Source organism: Xenopus laevis, chromosome 9_10L (genome assembly GCF_017654675.1).
Source record: "Xenopus laevis strain J_2021 chromosome 9_10L, Xenopus_laevis_v10.1, whole genome shotgun sequence".
Lineage (NCBI taxonomy): Eukaryota > Metazoa > Chordata > Amphibia > Anura > Pipidae > Xenopus > Xenopus laevis.
In genome coordinates this window covers 93,496,825-93,522,079 of record NC_054387.1, presented here as the reverse complement: position 1 = coordinate 93,522,079, position 25,255 = coordinate 93,496,825, and the positions used below count along the sequence as shown (strand labels likewise).

The window sequence follows — 25,255 nt, the reverse complement described above, 5'->3', positions numbered from 1 at the left end:
ATATATAGTATATATATATATATACTATAATGTTAACTATTATGTTAAGAACCTGACAATATAAAAAAAAACAGTTTTTGATATATGACTGAAAATATCAAAAATTTTTTATTTGATAAGACCTAGGAGTGCGGCTTTTTTGTATTGGTTATATATATATATATATATATATATATATATATATATATATATATATATATATATATATATATATATATAGTATATATATATATATACTATAATGTTAACTATTATGTTAAGAACCTGACAATATAAAAAAAAACAGTTTTTGATATATGACTGAAAATATCATTTGAAACTAACCGGTTCTCCACGAGAACCAGGTGCACCTCTTTCTCCTGGTTGGCCTGATTCACCCTTTGGACCTGCTGAACCAGGGCTTCCTGGAGCACCAACGTTGCCAGATTTACCTGGAGGTCCATCTTTTCCTGGGCCTCCAGCAGAGCCAGGAGGACCTGTGTTGCCCTATTATGAAAATAAAGCAAATAGTCTATAAAAGAACGTAACATGAGATTTAATATACGGAGTAATGTTTATCTGGTCTTATCTGGCCAACAACAAAAAAAAATATTTTTCACACTGTATTGAATTATATGCCCTGTGTGCAAGATGCATGGTTTTATATCCTGGCAACAAAATGGTTGGCCTAAAGTATTTGTGCTAAGTGAAATAATACTGTAGTTTATATTTTGTTGTCTTACAAACAGCATAACACAATATGTATTGCCAGGAAACAGAAATTCATGCAATACTTACATTAGATCCAGGAGGACCAGGCAACCCGCGAGTACCAGGAAAACCAGCAGAGCCCTATAAAATATACAGACATTACCTGACTTCAGTGTCATAATTAGTGACAGACATGTGGAACTACAGCTACTACAGTATTGTTATATATAAAATGCATTTAAATATCTATGTTATAACACAGCAGCATTGTATATTTTCTGAATATTTACACTTATTCGAACACTTTATAAATATTCCCCAGGGAGGAACTTTCTCTTTTGAAATCTGTAGCATGTTTCAACCCTAAAGCTAAACATACACTGGTCAACACTTAGGTGTATCTATCTGATTGGCCAGTGGGTTGAGGGGACAGTTAGTGGTCTATTAATTATAGTGTAAAAAAACATAGACAAAATTCGCCATACATTGCCAGGCATCGCCACGTAAAAAAATGAGTTTAACAAGTGTTCTTATGTCATGTGACTGCGTACCTCCACAAACAAATCCGGCGTAACTGTTAGCAGCTGCTTATGAATGCTATGGGAAAATACCAGGATCATCCAACGTGGCTTCTAACTTGTTTTTACCTAGAGCGACTTCTGTTGGAACTTCCCTGCCACTTGAATTTCCCCTATTGACTTTAATGGATGAGAGGTCTGAAGCTGCATAAAATCTAGTTAAGACCTCAGAAACATGTTGAGCTAAGTTAGACCTTTTTACATATATGACATATTACAATATTTTTGGCACCATCTTAAGAGACACTTTGGGTAAAGTGTGTCTAAAAGATAGGCACATGCTGTGAAATTGACTACTAAAGTTCTTTTTAATAAAATGGCTTCCTTTCATCTAATATAAATAACTATGTATGGAACTCAGAAGAGGGTATTGGTGTTCTTATTATTACCATTTAAGTTTCAGCACAAAGTGCAAAATGCAGAAACGGAAAATGATGTTGCCTTGCTGGAAATACTCACAGGTGATCCTGGAGAACCACGGTCTCCTTTTCCTCCTTGAGGACCAGGATTACCCTTAAAAAGAATTCAAAATTATTATATGATCAGTAAAAATAAAATGGCTGACACATTTGCATTTTACCTAATCCTACAACAGTATATGTTGATTGCAAAAATACAAAGATGTAAACTCACAGCAGGTCCAGCTCCACCTTGAGGCCCAGCAACTCCGGGATTACCAGGCTCTCCACGTTCCCCAGGACCACCTTTCTCACCTTTGGTTCCAGGTTCTCCACTTTGACCCTAAATGCATAAGGAATTTATAATGTTTAAAATTAATGGATTAAAATAATTTACAGAGCATATAGTATAGTATATGCAGAGATTTCTAAGGTATTTCTGACATACCTAAGGTTATGTTTTGTTAAGGTTATATGTTAGATTAAACTACTTGCCAAGTTAGATTAATAAAATGATCCTAAAAACAATAAAATTACAATTATACAATCACTAAGGGGCATATTTATCAAGGGTCGAATTTTGAAATCTGAATACAAAAAGACCAACTGAAATGAAGTTGTAGGTTTTTTTTTTGGCGGAATAGGTACATTTTCGATCGAATAGTTCTGTATTCAGCCTAATTCAAATCATACGAATCGAATCAATAGCGCATTTGATCTAATTCGAATCCAAGTTTTTCCCCAAAAAAACGTTGATTTTTCAAAGTCCACCAATTGACTCCAACTAGATTCTAGGAGGTTTCCCATAGGCTAAAACAGCAATTCGGCAGGTTTTAGATGACGAATGGTCGAAGTCGAATTTTTAAAGAGACAGTACATGATAAATTTTGACATTCTAATTTTCGATTTTTTTTCAAATTCAAAACAATTTGGACTATTTCCTAGTCGAAGTACACAAAAAATAGCTCAAAACTCAAATTTTTGGAATTTGAAAATTCACCTCGACCTTTGATTTGCCCCTAATTATTTTGATTTTATACCAATTACCCCTAAAATTAAAACGAAAAACATGTAGATTTTCTATACAGGGAATGTCTGCTGGTCCTTAGGTGCTGTAGGAAAACAACACTAAGAGAGCTATTTATCAAAATTCTAATTTATCTAATTATTTTCTAAAATATACGCCAACCAAATTCGCATGGGTTATTTCCCTGTATTTATCAATACATTTTTCCAAAAAGTTCCATTTCGGAAAAAAAACACGATAAAATCATCCAAAAAATTTGAATCGTACAAATTTTTCGGATTTTCTGCCCAAAAAAAATCAGATTTTTTCCAATTTTTGCCTGAAAACCACAAAATCTTCACATTATTGCACAAAACCTAACACAAATCAGGATATCTTCGGGACTACTCGGGAGGTCTGAGATGCAGGATTTTCAGATTCTGACTTTTTCCATCCTCAGGGTTTAATAAATCACGAAAAGTTTTTTCCACTGAAAATTGTATTTTATCGTAATAAACCTTGAATTTTTTGAGTTTTTGGCATTTGGACTTTAACAAATAACCCCTAAGATTATGCAGTTTTATTTTGCTAAGGCCAATGATTCATAGGAAACCTATCTTAAATTTAAGCTAAATAGCAACCACAGCACTTACATATTTGCTGGGGGGACATAAAATGTAGGGTGCAGGTTGTTTGTTATACTTACAGGGGCTCCGGGGAAGCCAGCGGGTCCAGGAGGGCCATTTTCTCCTCGTTCACCCTTCAAAAAATAATATTTATGTTTAGAAATTGGTTTTATTTTGAAAAATAAAATTAATAGCTAGTTTGATGAAATTGACTGTTTATCTGTGTGCACATAGTTGCACCTCGCGTGTGATTAAAAAGGCTTAAGATGCAGAGTGCAGTGTCAGCAGGTGCAAAGCTGCCCTGTTCTTACAGCCCTATGGCAATAAGTACTGAGCCCAGTTTTGGCTTACACTCCCCAACCTGCTTGTCTTTTAGATGTGCATGTCAGGGGCATGTCTAAAAGACAAGCAAGTTAGGAGATGAACATAAAATGGCATACCTATGTGCCTTGCCCTTTCTGCCCATTATGAATACATGCTGTTAAATGCAGGCAGCTCTGTATTCATCAGGGGAACACAGGTCTCTGTGATTTAATATAATGCTTAGAGATTTGAGGCAATTGAGGCAGATAATACTCTTTTTTTGCACTTTGCTTCTTGTCCTGCACATAATTAATGACCTTTATTACAAGCACATTTTCATGTATACAGTACACAATGCTCAACTGATTTGGACAGGACAGATAAAACCAACGTTTCTAATAAACAACTCTATAGACATTGCTTTATGTCGGTGACTATCAAGTATGCTGATTCTTTGTATTTAAATGAGGCAGTAACATTTAGCTACTCTAAACTGGTCATATTACCATGCATAAACAGTAAAGACTGTATGATTAACCACACTTTGCAATAACACTAATTTTGAGCCAGGAGTTTAACTAATTTAATTGATTAAAGCTCCTCACCATATTTTTCCTTCACACAAACTGAGCTAAATCTATATATATATATTTTTTTGTAAATTCTTTATGTTGTAAATCAGCATTAGACAGTTCAATACGTATTATTGCACTCAACATTTCGTGCTTAGTGAATCTATATATTTAAAAAATCAAAATGTATTTGTACAAGTTGTGATTTAGTCAAAGTATATCTTTATTTGATAATGCCTTGCTTAAACTTTTGCTGTAAACTGTAGACTTAGGAACAGTGGGGGTCATTTATCAACACTGGGCAAATTTGCCCATGGGCAGTAACCCATGGCAACCAATCAGATTGCTGCATTCATTGTTCTACTTGCAGCTGGCTTTTAAAAGCTAATCGCTGATTGGTTCTATAGGTAACTGCCCATGGGCAAATTTGCCCAGTGTTGATAAATGAGCCCCAAATGTCTTTTAAAATCACATAGAACAAGTTTTACATTCAGACACACCAAAGTAAAATCAAATATTATTGTGAAAGACAGGCTTGTGTTAAAAAAACCCATTTGGCTAATGATGAAAAATGCATATTATATGACTCTATGCAACAGATAAGACTAAATGGGGCAGATAACCAAGGAGCAGATGAGCCACAAGACTTTACTGACTAATCTTTGGAAGGCTCAGTTTATTATTTTTAATGTTCAATTTTCCAATCAACACAAAGCCAAATTTATATGCCAATTATTTTTGTTTCGAGTCAGCCTGAAGAGAGATGGTGTTTTATACAAACAAAGAGTTGAATTTTATGCCTCAGCATTTTACCTATACATGTACTGGATACTTTAAGAGGCATTGACCACAAAAGAATGCAAGCGGTGGTCAAGAGTCACTTCTAAATTATGCTTTAGGCTATTCATCTTTTCAATGATTGTCAAGAAATAATGTAAGCTTGTTTTTACAACTACAAGTCAAATTTCTAGTAAAAAAAAAATTCTGAACAATGTCATTAACCTTTTAACCATTTTCAGAAATATGGATACACACATTTCAGCCCTTTTGCGTGTTAATTATATAGGCAGGGAAAAGTACTTACAGGACCACCGCGAGCTCCAACAGGGCCTGATGGCCCAGCTGGTCCATTTTCACCCTAAAAAAACAAAACATAATATGCGTTAAAATACATTGTGGACATGTGAGTAATGCATCATTGCATTTCTGAAAATGTCTCGATAAAAACCAGCATGGCATAACTGTGGGTCAAATAAAACATGGTCAGGATTTAGAGAGTAATCAAGGGGAACATAATCTTGCATTCTTGCAGAAATTTTCAATAAAAGTAAATGATAGTTAATAATAAATATGTATGAGTACCCTTTAATTGACTTGCTTAGACCATATAGAGCCAATAAAGGAAATTAAGAGGTGAAAACATCCAAGTATCAAAGGACATGTGAGGAAACATGGTTGCCCTTGTAGGTAACTCACTCTTGGTCCTGTCAACATAGCCCTGATGGGGGCTTTTTTCTAAAAATAGTATTGTTTCTCACAAATATCTGTGGTTTAGTATTCTAAAATAGTTTAGACGTTCTTGTTCTATTGTATTTTGTCAAACCCACTCCTTAAAAATAATAAATTGCTGCATGTTTCTTTAATATACAATTCATACTAAAAAAAATAATAGATACAGTTACAGAATTTACGGTCAAAAAATTGACAACTAATTATACTTCTGTTTATTTCAGCTACATTGATCCACTCACACTTCTTCTACTCATCATAAATGCCAATAAAGGAAATTAAGAGGCAAAAACACCCAAGCATCAAATGACATTTGAGTAAATTGTTTTTTTTGGTGTCGTTTATGGGTTTAGAACAAAGGCAGATTGCCCCCACAATGTTTTACTCCATGAAAAGCAAACACATACATACAAACACACACATACCATATCAATATGTATTTTAAGTAAATTCTTGATTTTTGTAATTTACAAACATAGTTTAAGAGGAAACTCCTTATACCTTGTCACCAGAAGGACCGGCAGGACCAGGTGGACCTATAGGACCAGCAGGACCCTAAAGATAAAAAATAACACTGTAAGAATAATGAATTCCTAGTCTAACATATCCAGTGAATAAATTAGGGAAAAAATAGGCACATCTTAGATGGAGAAAAGGTAAAAGATACGATTTTCATTATTAGATATTTCATAGCATTTCTTTAGATGAAATGAAAGGAAATCACAAATCATAGATACATTTACCATTCGCCAAAGCACTAATTCGCAAAGCAACAAATCTTACCCTTGTTCCATCTTGTCCAGGAGATCCATCACCACCTTTACCACCAGCTTCACCCTAAGAAGATCAAAATATTCAAAAATTCATTAATTCATGTAATCTAAAAGTATCTATGGTCACTCCTTTTAATGCATTAGAAAATTGTTTGTAATACAATATACAATTACTGTATAAGCATGCTAAAATGTATAAAAGCATATTTATGAGCAGCTTCACAAACAAGAATTAATTAACAGTAAATACAGACCTTTTCACCCTTGGGACCAGGACTACCAAATCCTCCCCTTTCTCCAGGCATACCTTGAAGACCAGGTGGACCCATTGAACCAGATTGACCAGGTGGGCCAGCAGGACCCTGTAATTGGATATCATACCTGATAACCTTTTGTGCACATATTAATATTTATATGACATCTTCTAAAATTATATAATGAATCTAATTGAAAATATTAATTGAATCTAATTAAAAATAAAATATTCATAGAAAGGTGAACAAATACTGGACGGGTGCGTTGAATACCTTGGCACCATCTGGACCAGGGGGACCAGAACCACCCCTAGATCCTGGAGGTCCTGGGGTACCTTGAGGTCCTCTCTCACCAGGGACACCATTTTCACCCTATAATAGGAAAACAATAATGATATAATCAGGCCCCGATTTGTGGAAAGGCCGCCACGGGCAGCAAGAATTTAGGCGTACTGCCCAACCACACCCACATTGGTTCAGAAACACTGAGGATGCACAGGAGATAAAATTGTTTTTTAAATTTCCCATGCGCCATTCCCCATTGCTCCGGTTCCAATGACAAAAACTGTGTGCGAATAAAAAGGAAGGGGGCGGGGTTGACAAGAATCAGCGGGCCTAGGGGCGCCCGATATATAAATCCGGCCCTGGATATAATGCAGTTTATTTCATAACACAGATATTTGTGGATAAAAGAGATGTATAACAGTAACATGGTTTATGTGAAAAATGAGTTTTAGTAAAATGACCTATGATATCAAAATTATTCATGCTGTTTTGAATGACCAGTACTATAAATTATGATTATGAAAACTGAAAAACCTTTTCAATTTGTGTGTTTTCAGATACACCAGAAATAAATACTTTTTTCAATTACTTTCAATTAGTCATTTTTTAAATATCTTTCTATATTTAAACTTGTCTAGGAACTCAGTGATCCAGACACAGGCTCTGAACTGTTTAAATATGCTACATTAGTTGATACATTTCTTAGCAGCATCCAGTGTTGGACTGGGATACCAGGGGCCCACCAGAAAACCTTTGACCATGGGCCCACTTTCCAAACTATTTTTTTTTTCTCTCCTCACTCAACCTTTTTATTCTCCTAGTCTTTTATCTACTTACTCTATTCTTCCATTATTAAGCATTTTTTCCCATAAAGAAAAAGGGAATGACCATGAAATAGGCCAAATGGTTAGAAGCAAGAGGGCCCACTGAAGCCTGGGCCCACCGGGAGTTTTCCTGGTATCCTGGTGGGCCAGTCCGACACTGGCAGCATCTGTGGCATGTTAGAAACTAATGTCTCATTATAACAGCTGATTTTAAAGGGCACCTATGGTGGCCTGGGACACAAGCATGCAAATTAAGATTAGCCTTCTAGATTACAGATTATGGACATGCATATGATGTCACATGTATGAATTTAATGAGAGAACCGGGAGGCGTGTGAGCAAACATGGCTGCCCTTGTTGGGAACTCCCTTGTGGTGCAGTCAGAATAGCGCTGATGTGGGGGGGATTTTTTCTTAAAATAGTATTGTTTGTCCTAAATATGTTTTGCTTCACTGTGGTTTAGTATTCTTAAAAAGTTTAGACGTTCTTGTTCCATTGTATTGTGTTAAACACATTCCTTAAAAATTATAAATTGCTGTATTTTTCTTTAATATACAATTCATACTAAAAAAATAGAAAATACAGTTAAAGAATTTACTTATCGTCAAAAAATTGATAACTAAATATACTTCTGTTTATTTCAGATACATTGCTTCCCTCACACTTCTACTACTCATCATTATACATTTTATAACATTTGTACTGTTGATTAATTCTGAAATCTTTCACAGGCAATCCAAATATAGCATAACTTTTCATTTGCTTTGTTGCCAGAAAAAAAATATTTGCTTCTAAACTGTTAATGCTGTTAATGTATTACTTACTTTACCACCAGAGGTTCCTGGAAGTCCATTTTCACCTTTTGGTCCCTATATGAGAAAATAACATTTTATATTCCTTGCACAGCTGTTTATTTTAAATAAACCGTATCCAACTGTATGTATGATATGAATAATCTTCTGTTCATTAAAGGAAAAATAGCTATTGAAGATATTTAATTTAAATATTAATTTAAATAAATAACTATTAATTAATTAATTCATTCATTAATTAATATTTTCAGCTTTTGAGTTTCTATTTTAGATGTATTTATTTAATCGTTGTTTCTTATTGTTTTCAGGGGTTTAGAGGTTTCATGGATGATAACTAGACAGATTTGCATTATCTGATGAAAGCATAGACATGGTATTAATGAACCTGAGATGTGAAATAAAGAAAAAGTTAGTAATAAATGTAACTTGGGTTGCGGTTATGATTGCAGTGTTGCTAACAACAAGTCAAACAGAGAAGGGAAAAAGTTCCAAAACATATATTTTAAGGGCATATATATAAACGTCAAATTCAAGGTTTTAAAGTGAAAACATTTATTTTTTTTGCACTAAACTTGAATTTGAGTTTTGGTGAATGTTTGAGGTTTTTCACATGAAAATAATTGAAAATTCACAAATTCTAATTTTCATCAATGTGCCCCCTAGTGTTAACAATCTGCAGTTGCTTGGCATTTTAGTCTTGGGTTCATGAGTTCTGAAGAGGATGTATAGAATTGGGCCTATGTAGCTAGTTTTTTAAACTGTTCATTTTTAATAATACTGTTCTATGTATTTCTGTTCTATGTATACATAATGCCCTTTAATTTTCAATTTTTCACCTCAGCAGCAGATAGTCACTGATTTGCTTAAACTACTAAATTCTGTGGATACCACAATTAGTCATTTAAAAATATGACACAAAAATGGAAACAAACCCTCTATGTCTTATAACTGTGAGAGGAAAACATTTAAAAAATGTATACTTACGGCTTCTCCTGGTTTTCCATTCTCTCCAGGGGGTCCATTATTCCCAGGTAAACCCTATTTACAATAAAAGATTATTTCACTAAGTCAGAATACCCTTTTGTCAGTCTTGGCCTTATAAAACAATTCTTCTACTTTTTTTCCAAGTATTTTATAATGACCATATTTCTATTCTGTGATTGTACTACAGGACAGGCATTCAATACTAATCATTTTCTTAGTACTCTTAGATCTCATCTATTCTCTTACATTTGTCCTGTTCTCCTTCATTCTCTATCAAGATTCACTGCCACATAATTTCTGAATACAAGAATTAGATTACTAAAAAGCAATGTGGATATGTGTCCATGTTTGAAGGAAGCCTGAACGGCAAAACAAGATCTATATAAATATTCTACAATTCCAATTTCATTATTTCAAACTGTGAATATGAAAAATTATTAATGATGTTTAATGATGTTCCATTAATTTAATCATTGATTGATTATTTGATAAATATGGTAATTTATTGGTATGCTGGCCCACAACAATTTTTTAGTGAATCATTATAATAAAGAAGGATTGATATTGCTAATAGAGTGTGGTAGCATTCCCCATTAATTTTTACTGCGCCACATCACAATGTATTTCTTATTTAGTACTGAATAAATGGTCCCCAGAAATTCATCTTTTGTTTATCAGTACTTTCACTTTATCCATCACTTAATTTAGAAAAGGCTTATTTTTTTAGAATATCTCTTTAATATTTGCATTTGATTAACAAGGCTGCATGCCACATTCTATTGATTACATCCACTATGTTATATGCACATAAGTAAATTAAATGCTGGAAACCAAATCTGTGAAATTTAAGATTTTACAGTCAGGTACTTGAAAAGATGCTCACAGTAAAGCCAGTAGAGATTCTAGATTGTAGCTAATATGGGCACAGCCTACAGTACCTACAGTTCTTTTAAAAATGTGATAAATCGATAAAATTTAAGAAATACCTGGAATCCAGGTGGACCAGTTGCTCCTGGTTCTCCTCTTTCACCTGATGGACCCTAAAGATGAACAAGAGGAAAACATTGTCCATGCATAATAATAGTCACCATAATTACAACATTAATACTCTCTTTATACATAAATACTTACTGCTGGCCCAGCAGGACCAGGTGCACCTGCGTCACCACTCTTGCCAGGAAGTCCCTACCAAGTCAAACATTGCATATTAATGATACAAATATGGGTTAAATGCAAGAAATACCATGCAACAACTATACTTCAACATGTTGGATATACAAAACTTGTTTGAACGGTTTTCTGGATAAAGTTTGTTTTCAACTCAACTTAATTCAAAGCTTCTTACATACCTGCAGAAATACAAAAAGTACACTAACTACCAACACCCCATTGAAACATTGAAACAAAATAGATACCTGGGGTCCAGATGAACCAGGACCACCCTTTTCACCATTTTTGCCAGGTTGACCCTGAAGAATAAAAATCAAATTGTTATTCACCAGTTTATTATTAATATATAAATAATAAATACATGTCAACATGCTTTATTAGTCCATGTTTATACTACTAATTACTAACCTCATTACCCTTAGGACCAGGAAATCCCATAACACCAGGCTGACCCCTTGGACCAGAAGGACCGGGGGAACCAGATCGTCCAGATTCTCCAGAAGGTCCCTGTTATATTTAAAATAAATGGTTTTGTCAAATGGAATAAATGCATAATGCTGTTAATATATTAAAGGGATCTTGGGATCATTTATCCAGGAAGGTCATCTCATAAAGTCCATTTTAAGCAATCAATTTTTTTCTCTGTTATAAAAAAGTAATTTGTATTTGATCATAACTAAGTTGCATCAATCCAAATTTGTGGCATAACAAATCTATTATTTATCCAAGGTCATGATTGTGAGGTTTTTTCTACTTCGAATGAACAACTTGAATGTTTGCTTATTTAAAAAAAATGTAAAAAGCACGATTGAATGCAATCGGGGGGAAAAACTCGAATACTTGAATTGATTGAGTTATTGGCAGAAAAAAAATCGAAAATCTCAATATAGATCGAGTTTTTGAGCACAAACCACCGAAAAAAACCATGAAAATCACAAAGGCTAAAAACATTTTCAAGTGGTTCACTGGACCTTTTCCATTGACTTCTACATGATCTCAACAGGTTTTAGCCAGAGTATTTTTGGATTATGGCTTTTTGCATCTTCAGGGCATAATAAATCTCAAAAAATTTAGTTTTTTTTATCCTGAAAAAACTCAAGTTTTTACTGAAACTACCCTTAAAAAACTAGAATTTTCTGGGAAAAACACAACTTGACCTTTAATAAATAACCCCCTTAAAGTAAAGTATGGAGGTAAAAAGTATGGAAAAACGATAATTCGGGACATAAAACGTCACAAACATTCTGTAAAATAGGTCTCATACCTGTACAAACATTTGAAGAAAGTAAAACAGTTTGTGAATCAAATTTTAAAGGCCACTTACTTGCGGTCCTGGTTTTCCATCAGATCCTGGACTACCAGGACTTCCTGTTAAACCCTAAATTGTAATAAGCAAAAATATTGCATTAAGATAATATGATTGACTGACTGGACAACATACAGTACATTTTATTTGATGTGTAATGTAGATTTAAGAAGCACCTACTAAAAGTAAAAGAAACATCATTAGTAAAAATATATCTTACCCTCATACCAGGTAAACCAGATCCCCCATCTCTTCCAGGTTCACCAGCATTTCCTCTAGGACCAGGGCTGCCAGGACCTCCTCGATCTCCAGGAGGCCCCTAAAAAAATTAAGTATGAAAACAATTATAACTAAAGTTCACTTGAAGCATAAAGGTGATAAAAACATTGGCATGTTCCACTACAACTAAGGCAATACACACCTTTTCACCTGGAATTCCATTGCTTCCAGGGGGTCCTCGAAAACCTGGGGTGCCCTTGAAAACAAAAAGTTAATGTGAAGTTGAAATACTAATGAAGAGATTTTAAAATTAAAATGTTTTCATTATTTTACTGTTTACAGTAACTTCATTGCTAAGGATAACTGATTAAACATACAAAATTCCAAAAAAATTTAATAAAATACAAAACCACTGTCAAAAGATGTTGTCTCAGAGACATATATGAACATATGTGGACACATATAAATAATACCTATAACAGTCTTAGACACAATCCTTTGCCCCCTCCTTCTCAACTCCACCACTGGAATTTACAGGAAGTCTACAACTGGAGGCTATAGGCAATAGTGGGCTGCTCCCATAAAGCTGCCATGCTAAAAATGTGAGTTAAAATGGTTATGAATTCTGAAGTCTAGGGTTAGTATATCTTGATATAAGACTGTGTTATACAGTACATATCAATTCATTTTTTTGTACCATTTTAATTATATAAATGGTTGATTTTCAGAGACATTGCAAAAAATTATACCGATTCATTTTCCATTGAAATCCACTCCTTTTTTGTTACATGAAACACACTAAACAAAAAATTAGATCCCCTTGTAGTAAAACTAAAGTGGTATTTTTTTACTTACTCTCTCTCCTGGAGTTCCTGGTACACCATTAGTACCTGGTTCACCATTAGTTCCTTTTTTGCCTTCTTCACCAGCTGGTCCAGATGCACCTGGAGGTCCAGCTTCACCCTATGATTTATTACATATACGTAATTACATAAGTGGTTACATTTGGTGCAAAAATACAAATCAAGATATCAAAATTGTTCTTGATTACTTACTCTTTCTCCTCTTTGTCCAGGTTCTCCTTTTGACCCATCTTTGCCATTGTCTCCCTAAATAAAACGGTATATGTATTTTTATTGAATGTATAAATTCAAATACACTTAGTATATGATATGTTATATATGATCCATGTAATGATTCTTCAATAAAAAGTAACACCATTTGGTAATTTATATTTCTACAGGTACAGCTTAAGACCAAACTAAAAATAATGTTGAGATTCTATATTAATCAAATATAAAGAGTGTAAGAATGGCCAGAAATGACATACTGTAGTTGGCCAGTTTATATTTAATGTAATATATGGGAAAACGGTCATTATATATTAATTAGTTAACTCATGACAATGTGTTATGGAATTCAAATGTTTTTAAGACATTTATAAGAGTAAGTTCAGAGAATCAGAGAATGGTGTCATCTTTAAAAAGAAACTGTAAACAAGTAAGTTTTAATTTTTTTTAATATGCTGATATCAAGCGTACTCTAGTGATGGCAATTTTGTAAAAAAAAAAAATATATATATACAGGTATATAAATATTATATAATATTATATATTATATAATTATTATATATTATACATTATTATATATATATTATATATATAATATTATATATAATATATTTATATTTAAATAAATATTAAATACACATTGTTGGCAACTTAGGGAGGTAGAATGCAGATTTGCAAGTAAAAATTTACCCAGTTCATTTTATCGTCATCTGATGAAGGTATCTTAACCAAGAGAATTAATGGTGGTTAGGTTATTTATACTAGGTATGCACCGAATCCACTAATTTGGATTTGAATGAACACCTGAATCCTTCGTGAAAGATTCAGCCGAACCGAATCCTAATTTGCATATGCGAATTAGGCGTGGGAAGGGGAACATTTTTTTACTTCCTTGTTTTGTGACAAAAAGTCACTCAATTTCCCTCCCCGTCCCTAATTTGCATATGCTGATCCGAATCCTGCTGATAAAGGCTGAATCCTGGCCGAATCCCGAACCGAATCCTGGATTCAGTGATCATGGCCATTGCTTTCCACTTTGCCTGCGCCAATGTAATGAATTTAATGAAATAAATGATTTGCTGTTGCTGATTCGAACTGCAGTTGTTTGTATACTGATTTCATTTTTTATCTAGTTGCAAAATAATTGAATGCATATTTTAAATAACGTGCAGGTTAAGTATAGTAAGTTGAGGCCTCGTAGTTTCATTTTTACATTTTACTACTTACCGGACCACCTCTTAAACCAGGAGCTCCATTTGTGCCGGTTGGGCCAGGTGGACCACGAGCACCAGCCAGTCCAGGAGCACCAGGTATACCACCGGGACCCTGGTAATAAAAAATATCACAACATAATTTGAGATACTATACAAGCACATGCTTATAGCTAAAGCTTACTACTTAATACTACTTAATAATTTTAGACATTATAATATTGTATATAAACAATTTTTTATGGAATTTCCAAAATCAGTGATTAAGCTACCATCATTTCAAATGGACAGTTATCTTAAATTGTAGACAAGCTTTTCACAGTAAAATGTTCTATTATGAAGAGTCACTATATAAATTACCAGATTTTTTACAGACATTGCATAGTTGTGCAAGTTGAATCTGTCAAACTGGGTATATAGTACTGGTTTGTTACAGAGGTAAAAACCATACATTGGCATTAGGCAAACTTCACAAATAATATCAAATGTTCTCATGGTTGGAGAGAATAGAAATGAAAAATAATTTTCTTGTGAAGTCGTGAAGGGGAAGTTGTTGAAGAAAACAGGTCATGTAATCAGCTTTTTTATATTATTTTATTTTTTAAAGGAACAGCAAATTTAAGGTATAAAATGCCTACATATAGTACATGTTTCTATTAAAGGTATAAAAATAATTAATAATATTAATTTTAAGGAAATAATACAAGTTAATATTATGAAGCTTTTTTTTTAATGTGCTATGTTCAAGCTGGCTTTGAAGTGACAGTCATTGTCTGCCAACCCTTGACTAGTTTGGCATAATATTGACCTGTCTGTATGTGTGGCCAAAAGGACAGCAAATATTGATCAGTAAAGTTGGAAAATCATTTTGGGTGAGAAAGACAATAAATTGATCCTCTGCTGACAGTCCTGCATGGTCTCTTGAGAATTTTCAGAGGTCTGGGGGTCCACAACTGCTTTAAGTATAATCCCAAATCACAGTGTACAATACTATACTTAGTACTGAACTGAGTCAAGACACTAACAAACAGTAATTTAGTATTGCAATGAATGGTTTCATAAGAGTATGATGTTGAAGTTGAAAGGAGACTTATTGGTTTATTTTGTATACAATGTAGTATTGTAAATTTTGAGGTTTGTATGCAGATTTTTATATTTCTGTAATATTACATTGTCTGTATGCACAAAAACATTTTCAGATCATTAACCCCTTGCAAACAAAAAGTATACTGTTTAACTTACTATTGAACTAAGGAGGCAGAAAGAAAAGTATATTTAAATAATTGATGATTCCCTCTCCCCAAAAAAAAAAATATTTACCACTTCTCCTTTGTTGCCTGGATTTCCGTCTCTACCAGGAGGACCCTATATAAACAGGGACATTTATTATTAGAATTACATCCAAATTATTCTATATTTCTGCACCACATATAACCAGTGAGATTAAACAAAATTATGTAATATGAAATATATTTACAGCAGAGCCTGTCGAACCAGCTGGACCTTGGGGTCCTGGTTCACCTCTACCACCAGGAGAACCGTCTGAGCCTCGAGAACCTGGAGGTCCAGCTTCACCCTAAGATTTAAATACATTAATGTTTTTTTTTAAAGAAAATACTTTCTTTTTGTCAGTACATATATTTTATATTTTTAAAAAATGGGAGCAATACACATAATACACCTTTGGGGTACTATTTGAGTACTCAAATCAATACCATAATGTATTAAATAAACAAAAAAACACATTCAATAGAAAAAACATTGTTAAAATAAAACAAAAACAGTGACATGATTTCTAACCCTCTTTTAAATATAGTGGTTATTTGTTTGGAATAGAAAGATCTAAATACAAGCAATTTTGACACATTCAAATAATATTAAAGGAATGTTTTGAAGTAAATACCTTTGGTCCAGTGCTGCCAGGGAAACCTGAACTTCCAGGGGGGCCAGGAGGTCCCTAAATAGAACAAAAAAAACAAAAAAAAAAAAATATATATATATACACATACTTTTGCATGATTGTGACTAAACCATATGTAATTTTAACTGCAACAAAAATGTAAAGAAACAAAAGACTCTTACAGGTTGTCCGGAAGAACCTGGGGCTCCATCATTACCGCGGGCACCCTTAAAAAATAGAAATAATTCAGAGAACAAGATTCAGAAATGTATAATATTAACTTCTTTGTTGTTTCACAAGTGCTGTACATTTGGTAGACCCACTAAAAGGTAATTGGATAAAAGGATGCAGGGTCACCTGTACACATTAATGGTCCTTTTCTATTTTGCTTCTCCATATTTATTATGTTTTATTATTATTATTATTATTCTCCTAAAAATAATGGACACAACAAGAATATCAAAAAATAATGCTGGCAGTCAGATTTCTATAATTTTTGATATGATAATCTGAACATATATATATATTGGAAAATATGTAAGATTATTTTAGACATCTTTTTTGGCAGAATAAACTTACATATTACTGAAATGAAGTGCACCTAAAACCTACTGATACAAAATTAAATTTTACTATTAGCATAAAAAATATTGTTGCTGGCATTAAAAGTGGCATATGTTCTATTTATTAAACAAATTTGAAAGTCCTTAATCATATACTGAAGAAGTGGTAGGTACTGTATCAGTCTGTATCAGTCATGGGCCAATCAAAAAATACAACAGAAAGGATATTAGAGATAATGTGTTTGCGAGCTAATTGCTATGTGGTGAACAATTTCCAAATGTAGAATTTCAAGAGGTAACGTCCCTTCGTCCGAGGGCTACTTTGTCTGCCGATTGAATGCAAATGAGCGCCAGCGTCAGTCTCTTTCGCTAGAGCAGTTATGCCTGCGAGCGTTAGTAAATCTGCGAAGTACCGAAATGAGGTCATGCTGGCGAATTTTCGCCAGTGTTAGTCACTTCACCCTTTAGTAAATTTGCCCCTAAGTGTCAAGCTACTCAAAAGAAAAAAATAATCAAGGATACAGTGCTCTGTGAGAATACTTACAGCTGGTCCTGGACCTCCAGGTCGACCTCTCTCACCAGCTTGTCCCCTTGGACCCTGAAATGCAATAAAACAATAATTTGAAAACTATATATATATATTGTTTTAGTTAGATCTCTACAGTCATAACTAAAAGGATAAATATGCTGGTGAGTTCCACTGCACTAGGGAATCCATTAGGATTCCCAAAAGTTAATTATTTTCCCCATTTATCAATACAAAAAAATACTGTCAACTGTTTTTTGAAAGATATTTTCTATATTGTACAGTATGATGTCCCACCTCTATAGGCTCTTGATGTTATATGTTGCTACAAACTCTTGGAAACCAAAATCTAATTTCTAAAATTGCAGTACTGTATTTTATCCACCATAGTTTTGTACATTGCCTATGATACTGTATTAAATGCTGTTCTAATTTTAAAGTTATATTATGTTTCCCGTCTTTATGATCAAACAGTGTAGTTTGATGCTTGCCACAGCCCATGTTTTGAATTCTTTATGTATATTTGACTATTAGGGGGTTATTTACTAAACTCTGAATGCAAAAATCACGAAAAATTTGTGTTTTTTTTTAATGAAATCAGACTTTTGAAAAAAATCACAAATTTTTCAGAATTTATTAAAACCCGAGGATGGAAAAGTCAGAATCTGAAAATCTGGCATCTCAGACCTGTCGAGGTTGCATATAAGTCAATGGGAGAGGTCCCAATGATTTTTTGATGTGTGCTGGGTTTTGTGCAATACCCCAAAGTTTTCTGAGTTTTTGGGTGAAAATTCCGAAAAAAATCGTGAAAATTGGATGAAAAAATCTGAAAAAATCTTGAAAATCAGATTTTTTCCTGCAAAGCAAATTTTTGGGAAAATATAATAATGAATAAGCGTAAAAAGCCCGAGCGGATTTGATTAGCGGCATTTGTAGTGGAAAATGTTGAGATAAATTTGGACTTTGATAAATTGCTTTTTTGAACATATCACACAAATATATCTGTTTCTTTCAGTTCCACAAATTGAAACTTAAAGCATATTATTACCGATGGGCCAGGTGTGCCATTGTCTCCAGGACTGCCAGATTCACCCTAATCAAGAAAAGAAGTAATTTAATTACTTTAGATGTCAGACATTCATAACATTCAGTAACAACAGATACTGAAGATTGTATATATATATATATATATATATATATATATATATATATATATATATATATATATGCGCGCTTTGGAAGGCTTAGGTGCAGTTCTGTAACTGGATATCTACTTGTAAAAAAAGCTGATGCAAATCAGGATTTATCTTAAAAAATACAATCTATTTATTTGATCAATGTTTCGTTTCTCACCTACCAGGAAACCACTTTTTGGTGGTGGGTGAGTCCATAAAATGCTTTCACTAATTTGTTAATGTATCTTGATAAAGGTCCCTGGTGAGGACCGAGACATTGATCAAATATATATATTTGAATTCAATAACTAAATGTTTTGGTTAGATTTAAGTGCAATCAATCACAGTATGGAGGTGTATTTACCCGTAGACCAGGAGCACCAGTATCGCCCTTTGCACCATCTTTTCCATCAAACCCCTGGGGAATGACATTAAAAAGAGGGAGAAATTAAAATCACATATCAGATTAGCCTTAAATAAATAAAAAAAAGTTCATACATCATAATATTATAAAGCACATAATAATCACAATTTACAAGGATTAGGGACACATTAGAGCAGAAAGGACATTTGCTCAGGGCCTAAGGCAGGGCAATAACTTTTGAATGAAGCATTTCCTAGAAATGGCCTGATTTTATTTAGCAGGAGAAGCTCTATCATACTATTTATCTACTTTTTCTGATTTATACATATTGTCTTAATAACTATAATAATGTAATAATACTCTATACTATATTTATAATAATAATAATAATAATAATAATAATAATAAAGCACTTAAAATTGTGCTGATACTGAAAGGAACTTTGAATGCACCATGTAATCAGTATATGGATTTTCTAGCAGACCATTCTAATGTGTGGGTACAGTCAGGCTAGGTCTGGGCCCGCCAGTGCCTTAAAGTGGCCCTGTTACTGTTAAAGGTAAAATAAATATTGTTTCTAAAAATAGTACCAGAGTTAGTGTCAGTGTCAATCTCTGGGCTAATAGTTGCACAAGTAAGTATTGTAACAGTTTATTTTTAATAAGGCAGTAATATTTCTTAAACCTTAGCATTTTACATGTGTCAATTATTTGCATATGTCGTGTGAGGACCAAAATATATTTAAAAGATGATGAAATGCAAATATCTTAATGGAGCACTTGAGCTAACTGGGCCACATATAGAGCTGACACCAGTAGTAATTCTCAACATTTTGTAGCCGCTATGTTTAGTTGTTATGTGGATATGTGACAAAATAATTCTAAACGCTTTCTACTTGTTTGAATTACAATTGAGTGCAATTAAAGGGGCATCTAGTGTAAGCTGTTAGCACAGCCATGAGTTAAGGTTACTACACTGAGACATACCCCATATCTATTTTACACTTACTCTGTGCCCCTTAATACCAGGGAATCCAGCCATGCCAGGGGGTCCTCTTGCACCCTAAAAGTAAAGAAAAAAGAATACTTTTGTATATTAACACAAATAAACAGATATGTCACAAATGGCAAATCATTAAAACAATAATGGTCATTGTATACATTGGATAAATGCAGATGCTGGTGGACTATTAATAATTGTGTTTTAATAATACGGAAGATTAAATGATCCATGTAACACAGATGACATCACAGACCACTCATTATAACTGATGACATAACTAAGCATATGTCTTTTTTGTAACTTATAGCTCTATTTGTTTTTGAAAAGACCAACGATTATTTGTCACTGTTATGGTATTATACAAAATTAAAAAATTAAATGAAAGAATAATAAATACAGCTAACTTATAAAAGAAAGGAGTAAGAAAGCAAAAAAGCAAAAAGACAAGAAGGAATGACTATATTTTCATAATTGAAGCTAATTGTAATAGAAAAATCCTCAGTCCCTTGGAGAAACCAGTTCAATTGCCCTTATAAATCCAAGCTGAAGTTGGAATGCTACAGCATCTTGAGAAGAGTTCGCCAAGCATTCATATAGGCCCAAATATCTACCCAAGTTATGTCTCATAGGCAATTCACAACTATTGTATTTCATCTGTATTTGCATATAACTTCATACTGGCAATGTTTTGGATATATGCAAGTAATTTACTCACAAGAGCACCAGCGACACCTCGTTCTCCAGGTCTTCCAGCACGTCCATTCTCTCCCTAAAGAACATTAAATTATTTAAGCTTAATTTATTTGAACACATATCCATAATTTTAACAATGTCAGACATTAATCTTTGTAGCCGTTAAAGAAAGAAGTCCAGTTGATCTGGCTGAATTTTGGATAAAACATTATTGTTTTACTATGATAAGACAGAGATTAGGTAACAATTCTCTTATACTGTATATATTTATATATATATGATAAGGATGAATATTGTAATTCATTGACAGCCACAGATATTACTGGGCAACTATATTAATACATGAACTTTGTAAAATGCCATTTGTTTGTAATATATTTGTAATATTAGGAATAGTGTGTGACCTGTAATCTGTAATTAATCAGACATATTCATTGTATTAATTATTCACATTATGGAATACCTTGTACATATTATAACAATAAAACATATGGTGTAGTTTTATTAATCTCTAATGAAAGTCAATAAAAATTTTAAATAAAAAAAAAATATATACAGTATATGGTACAGGATTTGTTTTCACCAATGCTGTGCTCAGCTACAGAGATACATGTGAAAGATTTGTGCTTGATGTTGAATGTATGTTATTTTCTGCCTACCCACCCTGAGACTACGAAAACTCTGCTGTGCCATAAGCAACCCATAGCAAACAATAAGGTATTTGCTTTTAAATGCTGGTTGCTATAGCCTATATATACCGGTATATAAAGATTGATCTTTCTGAAATAATCATTGAACCTGAAGAAGTTAATAAGCATCCTAAACCTAAAACAGAAACATTAGAAGAGATGGACAGCTGACTTTACATTTTATATGCAATCATTTTTTTTTTCATTTTTATATATATATATATATATATATATATATATATATATATATATATATATATATATATATATGTATATATATATATATGTATATAAGGCTATACTGTAAATATGTGTATATATATATATATATATATATATACATATATATACATATATATATATATATACACTATAAATAGTAGTATAAATATAGTATAATAGAGAGAGAGAGAGAGAGAGAGAGAGAGGGAGAGAGAGAGAGAGAGAGAGAGACAGAGAGAGAGATAGAAAGAGAAAGAGAGATAGTATACTGTATGTAATATGAACAATAGTAATAGTTACATAAACCACTAAATGTTAAATTCACCTCTCCAAGAGAAAACTTTTCTTATAATCCTATCTTTACATATAGAATTGTACTAGAGATGTGGGTATTTTATAAGCTGGATAATGGAAGCAACTTCAATTTAAAGATAGATATACTCACATCTTTTCCGGGTGGTCCAGCAGGCCCCATATGTCCCACGGGACCGGGGGATCCCTAAAATGAATAGTAATTGTTACATTAAAAACACAAACAATGAAACAAACATATGACATATTATTATGTGTGCATACCTTTATTTATATTGAACAATCTATACAAATTGTATTCATTGAACATAATGTACAAAAGAAAGGACAAATCCCAATGTCTGAAGGACAAGCAACAACAAAACATTTTGCTTTGTAGGATATTAAACATGGGTTTAAATGTATTAGAAGGACTACGAAAAGAGAACTGGCCTGCCTTACAAAGTTTAAAATCTAATTGATAGCAGAGAAACTTAATTTAACTTAATCATCTTCTGTGAGGAAAGCCATGCTGTTGGAACTTGGAAAGTGTCATTACGTTGTAAATGTTGCCAGTTTATGTGTTTACTTAGGTTTTGGCAATTTTACTTAGACAGAAATTAAATTGTTGATCTTAAGTGCAAAAGTGAAGTAAATCACAAGACAACACACAGAATTTTGTAACTGATTTGGAAATAGATGGTGAGCCAGAACTATGAGTTTTGAAAGTGTAATTGCTATGTTGAGTAATCACTTTAGATGTCATAAAAAAGAGAAAAGGAAAACACACAATGTAAAATTACAAAAATATCGAAGAAGTATATTTTTATATATTTTATATTGTTGCAAGAGAGAATATCTGAGGCTGAAATGAGCAGATATAGTGTAGTATTTCAGTTTAACTACATTAAACAGTTTTTACATTAGTATTTTGCAGAATTCACAAAACTCAGCATAACTGCAGAATTTTGACGTAAAAGTTATATCCCTGATCCAAAATGGCAGTGCAAAGAATGTTAAGCTGTTGTTTCATCTTGGCTTTAAAAACTGTAAAAATGATATGATATGTTTAAGTGTGAATCAAATGTAGGAATTTATACAATGGTTATATATATTAGTTGTTTTCTATTGGATGGTAAAGAATGATGGCCTAATTTATTGGGTTTTGGCTTTTCCTTTTAACAGACTGTTGCAAACTAGGTTCATAGTTTGTTAATTTAGGCCTTTCATATATAAGGAGCTTTAAAATTTTGAGCTGAATTATTTCAGTGACACTATAGACTGGAAGTTGTGCTTCTTATTAAGGCATAAAAGATTGAGAAGCTACTGTAACTGCAATGTGTGTACCAAAGGGGAACTTCATACCCTGGAGCCATTAAAGATAGGTATAAAGAGAATCCAGAATTCATTTTGGGATTCTGCTGAATCCCAGGACTTGTTTCAGGATTTTTCTGAATCCTTAGGGGGTAGAATTATCACAGCTCTTCACAGTAAAACTCCACTGCTCTATATTTGTTTTTATGGGATTTTGTTTCATCAGTGGTTGAAAGTTCGAGTTGATCATTTGATAAATATAACTGAAATAGAAATGAATAGAAACTGGTGTAGTTTTACTGTGGGAAACTCTTAATTCCACACTATGACAAATCTGGCCCTTAAAGTCAGGTCATTTTAAAGTTCTAGACAACTGAATGTAGCAATTGTTGTTTACAGTTTATAATCTGAATATGCAAATTAGGATTTCATTTATTATTGGTCAAAACAGTGGTGTAACTATTATTGGTTGAGCCCTCCTGTAAATAAATCTTCAGAGTGCCCGGCATGCATTATCACTGACTGGGTGTATATGTCAACTCTACCACCAAGTGCAGCTCCCCAGGTACATTTAACTTAATCAACTTCTTTTGTAAGAGGGGCTACAATAGACCTTATGGCTTACCCCACCCCCAGCACAGTATGTTAGTTATGCCACTAGGTCAAAATGTTTTTGGAGGATCCAGTATTGGAGAATCCAGTATTCGGGCCAAACAATGGGGTGCTTTCCTAAGTAGCACAGTAACATCATTTAACCATTGTGTCTCTCTAAACAAGCTACATATTACAATTTTAGTTTAATAACTTTGCTTAACAAACGACTTTCACACAAAACATCAGATGAGTGTAATACTGGGATAGTTAATATTAAACAATTGAACCTTCTGTTTAAAGGGGACCTGTCATCCAAAAAAATATTCAAAATCCTATTTTTTCACATTAGTCAAACAAAATGAACCTTAATTACACTATATAAATTATTCTAATCTTGTTTCCTTCAGTCTGGGAATTCATAATTATAGCAAGCAGGCAGCAGCCATTTTGTGGACACTGTTATTAAGACAAGCCTTGTATCATCTCAGAATCTTGTTTGTGCACCAGAATGGGGGACCTGAGGTCCATCCCCATGCCCTGGCTACACAATTAAATGGTGAAGAGAACGGAGGAATGTGAGGAGAGCAGTGACATCTAGGAAGTGCTGAATGGAAAGTGAAAGTAATTGTCTGCCCCGCCTCTATGCCCAGGGCATAGAGGAGGGGCAGACAATATTTGATTGACAGCTGAGATTTTTAAATGAGCTTACAACAGCTATGAATGCTTTAATAAAAATCGAAATTGGATTTCATGTTTAATTTGAAAAGGACTTTTATTATACAGCTTTTTGTGTCTGGGTGACAGGTCCACTTTAAAGAAAACACCCAACATTTTAAAGCTCCTATTATTTGTATTTTACGTAAAAGGACACGTGATACTGTAAGTATTTAAACTTTTTCTGAAATCATATAGTTTTTTTATAGCTAAGCAGCCTGTTTTTACATATAGCATATTAATTACTCAATTCAGTAATACTTACTGGAGGGCCAGGCTGTCCAGGTTCACCGGGAGATCCTTGATATCCATGACTTCCCTGTTTTCAAAGAAAGATACTTTAAAAATATTGATAAATAAGCAAATTTGTTCAGCCACAGAGAGACCCAGTTGCTCCTTAAAATGATACTAAAACTTCTAATGGCAGCACTAGCTTTAACTGATATAAGATTGTTTTTTTTTGTTTTTTGTTTGTGCCAAGTTCTGACAGCTTTTTTTTGCAGATCTCTCCTTTTCTCTAATGCAATACTTATGGGTGCTGCTCAGGAAGCCCCAAAGAAAGCCTGTTCCCTGGACACAGCAAAAAGGCAAGGAATTCCTTTAGGACAGGAATGTAAT

General features: G+C 33.3%; 1 protein-coding gene across 1 annotated transcript in view; it reads right to left on the bottom strand.

Moving 5' to 3' along the window:
* col3a1.L (collagen, type III, alpha 1 (Ehlers-Danlos syndrome type IV, autosomal dominant) L homeolog) overlaps positions 1-25,255 on the bottom strand; it is a 67,152-nt gene that overhangs the window by 8,829 nt on the left and 33,068 nt on the right. The window contains exons 7-39 of the mRNA XM_041577250.1: positions 24,903-24,956; positions 22,170-22,223; positions 20,836-20,889; positions 20,127-20,180; positions 19,119-19,172; positions 18,628-18,672; positions 17,598-17,651; positions 16,673-16,717; positions 16,494-16,547; positions 16,068-16,166; positions 15,911-15,955; positions 14,607-14,705; positions 13,365-13,418; positions 13,165-13,272; positions 12,512-12,565; positions 12,311-12,409; positions 12,109-12,162; positions 11,193-11,291; positions 11,030-11,083; positions 10,746-10,799; positions 10,601-10,654; positions 9,615-9,668; positions 8,643-8,687; positions 6,983-7,081; positions 6,710-6,817; positions 6,466-6,519; positions 6,184-6,237; positions 5,258-5,311; positions 3,379-3,432; positions 1,902-2,009; positions 1,728-1,781; positions 778-831; positions 325-486 (exon numbers count right to left, since the gene is read on the bottom strand). Coding sequence (XP_041433184.1) covers positions 325-486; positions 778-831; positions 1,728-1,781; positions 1,902-2,009; positions 3,379-3,432; positions 5,258-5,311; positions 6,184-6,237; positions 6,466-6,519; positions 6,710-6,817; positions 6,983-7,081; positions 8,643-8,687; positions 9,615-9,668; positions 10,601-10,654; positions 10,746-10,799; positions 11,030-11,083; positions 11,193-11,291; positions 12,109-12,162; positions 12,311-12,409; positions 12,512-12,565; positions 13,165-13,272; positions 13,365-13,418; positions 14,607-14,705; positions 15,911-15,955; positions 16,068-16,166; positions 16,494-16,547; positions 16,673-16,717; positions 17,598-17,651; positions 18,628-18,672; positions 19,119-19,172; positions 20,127-20,180; positions 20,836-20,889; positions 22,170-22,223; positions 24,903-24,956 — 2,241 coding nt within the window. The remainder of the gene's footprint in view (positions 1-324; positions 487-777; positions 832-1,727; positions 1,782-1,901; positions 2,010-3,378; positions 3,433-5,257; positions 5,312-6,183; positions 6,238-6,465; positions 6,520-6,709; positions 6,818-6,982; positions 7,082-8,642; positions 8,688-9,614; positions 9,669-10,600; positions 10,655-10,745; positions 10,800-11,029; positions 11,084-11,192; positions 11,292-12,108; positions 12,163-12,310; positions 12,410-12,511; positions 12,566-13,164; positions 13,273-13,364; positions 13,419-14,606; positions 14,706-15,910; positions 15,956-16,067; positions 16,167-16,493; positions 16,548-16,672; positions 16,718-17,597; positions 17,652-18,627; positions 18,673-19,118; positions 19,173-20,126; positions 20,181-20,835; positions 20,890-22,169; positions 22,224-24,902; positions 24,957-25,255) is intronic.